Source organism: Octopus sinensis, unplaced genomic scaffold, assembly GCF_006345805.1.
Source record: "Octopus sinensis unplaced genomic scaffold, ASM634580v1 Contig01274, whole genome shotgun sequence".
NCBI classification, from domain to species: domain Eukaryota; kingdom Metazoa; phylum Mollusca; class Cephalopoda; order Octopoda; family Octopodidae; genus Octopus; species Octopus sinensis.
Window position 1 is genome coordinate 1 of NW_021824711.1, and position 2,500 is coordinate 2,500.

The window sequence follows — 2,500 nt, forward strand, 5'->3', positions numbered from 1 at the left end:
TTGTGATTTAAGAATTTGAGCTCTGGATATCATATAGTGCCATTGTCATTGTTATCATTGTCATTGTTATTTTAATGTCCACTATGCATGCATGGGTCAAACAGAATTTGTTGAGGCAGATTTTCTAAGGTTGAATGTGCTTGATATTAATTTCTGATCCTTAACTGGTTCTCCAGAGGTTGAACTGATTGTTGGTGTTCAACCTCTGGTCTGTAGAGACCATATGAGGAAGACTTTGATGCTGTTTTCAGAGTGATGGTTCCCTCGTTGCCTCTTTAGAACAATTCAATACATTTATCTTTTTTATTATTATTTTATTATTTTATTTATATTATTTACAAATTCTCGGGCCTTGTCAAGTAAGGATCCCAACTTTGAGGGGTAGGAGTTCACAATATTGAACTGTACGAATTTAGCTCTAGATTTATCCCTAGTGTCTTTGAACAAGTTAATAATTGTTTTAATACCAGGCCATTGTTGGAACTCATCACTTATCTTTCTAAACTTTTTTATATGCTTTTGTAATTTTTTGCTTCTAAGGTCTCTCTCTGACTTAGTTGGGTTTGTCAGTCATATTTTCTAGTGATTTGTATATTACCAGGAGTCATGTTTTGCAGTATGCAGCTTGATTAATGAATAAGGTGATTTAGTTTCATTTACCTCAAACAAATTATGATGTTTCCCCCAAACATAAAGCTGAGTTGCTACTAATACCAATTAAGTTGCTATATATAAAAATAATACTTATAACTCTTATAAATTGAGTGCTTTCACTAGCTGAACCTTATCCAAGAACAAACAGCATGCATGTGTACATACATGTGTGTGTGTGTGTTGTGTGTGTGTGTGTGTGTGTGGTGTGTGTGTGTGTGTGTGTGTTTGTGTGTGTGTGTACAGGAGATAGACAAATAAATAGACAAGCCATTAGACAGGCAGACAGACAGACAGATAGATAAGTAAGCTTACTTAGCAAGAGTTGGGACATCATATCCAGCATCAATTTTTGATTTTCCAGCAGCTACTGCACATGTCAGAATGAGTGGTGTCTGCCCTGTTTCTGTTGCTTCTTTGTCAAATGCTGCTCGTAATTCCTGTTTATTAAAGAAAATATTGGAAGACAAATTATTAGACATAAATTGCAAATAGCTTTCAGTCAAATGATATTTTTATTTCCCTGCAAGATCATAGGTTATGTTCTGTATAAGCACCACTGATTTTTCATGCATTCTTCAAATTTTCTTTTTGCATCGCCCAACTGATGCCAGTATTGTCTAACAGATGTTAAAGGATAATGGTGTTTAATAGTTGGCTTTTAAAGAAACAGAGAATGCATATACAAGTATTGGTAAATGCTAGGATGTCTGTATGTAAGTGTGTATGTTGTATGAATAAAAAATATGGGATGCTTTAGATAACTAATATTGATATGTACTCCAATCAGAACATTGCTTCACCTGACATCAGAGTTCCATGGACATGCAGGAATTTGGACTCTACTACTCCATATTAGTATATTGCTTGTTGGCACAAATTGACAGTCAATTAAATTGATCACAATACTGAGTGGTACATTGTTTTATCAGCCCAAGAAATATGAAAGGTAAAATTGACATAAGTGGAATTTGAACCCAGAACATAAAGAACCAAAAAAATACAGTGTCCAACACCCCTAATGATTCTGCCAATCCACTGGCCCGCTGATACTGCATATAATGATATATTTAGAATAGTAAAAGAAGAAAAAGAAATCAAAGATTCTAAAGATGATTCATAATGCCATACTGCTTTACAGCTTTTAATGCCTAGAATCTTTCATATATTTAACCCTCTTAGAACTGGGCCCCTGTGTCTAACTTTATCCTCCATCTAGGTTTCTGAGCAAAAAAATAGTTGCATACACAGTTCCAGAGTAATAATTGCAGGCAAACTAATGGACAGAATCACAAAAGAATTCAGGAGAATAACAATAATAGTCCTATATCTCAACTACCAAATTTGTTCACCAGAATTGCTACTTTCTTCATCACTTTCAATAGTTTGTCTGAATCACTCCCATTGTCTGCATAAGGGTAAACTCTTTGTCTAAAGAGCTATTAGATCGAGAGGTAAAAGCGCAAAGAGAGGCTGTGTGCAGGATGGGTGAAGCAGCAGAAAGAACCTCTTGCTGATTATGTACAAAGAGAGAGAGAGAGAAAGAGAGAGAGAGAGAGAGAGAGAGAGAAAGAGAGAGAGAGAGAGAGAGAGAAAGAGAGAGAGAGAGAGAGGGGAGTTAAACTGGAAGACGAGAGCAGAAAACAACACGTCTCTCTCCAGCCTCAACTTCCTTTTTAAGTGAAACTTGAAAAAATTGATGAGGGATTGGCAAAAGAGGAAAGTGTCTGACTTTAGCCCTTTCAGACAAGTCCACCATACTACCTCTTTTGCTACATCCACCGGACAAATAAAAACTGCCTGCCCCTCCCAGTCAAAGGAGAGCAGTGGGGCAATCTTTGCTATGGAT

General features: G+C 36.2%; 1 protein-coding gene across 1 annotated transcript in view; it reads right to left on the minus strand.

The window, feature by feature from the left end:
- Window positions 1-947: 947 nt before the first annotated feature.
- Window positions 948-2,500, minus strand: part of LOC115227022 (acidic mammalian chitinase-like) — a 7,524-nt gene continuing 5,971 nt past the window's right edge. Inside the window, exon 3 of the mRNA XM_029797969.2 lies at window positions 948-1,091. Coding sequence (XP_029653829.2) covers window positions 963-1,091 — 129 coding nt within the window. The 3' untranslated portion in view covers window positions 948-962. The remainder of the gene's footprint in view (window positions 1,092-2,500) is intronic.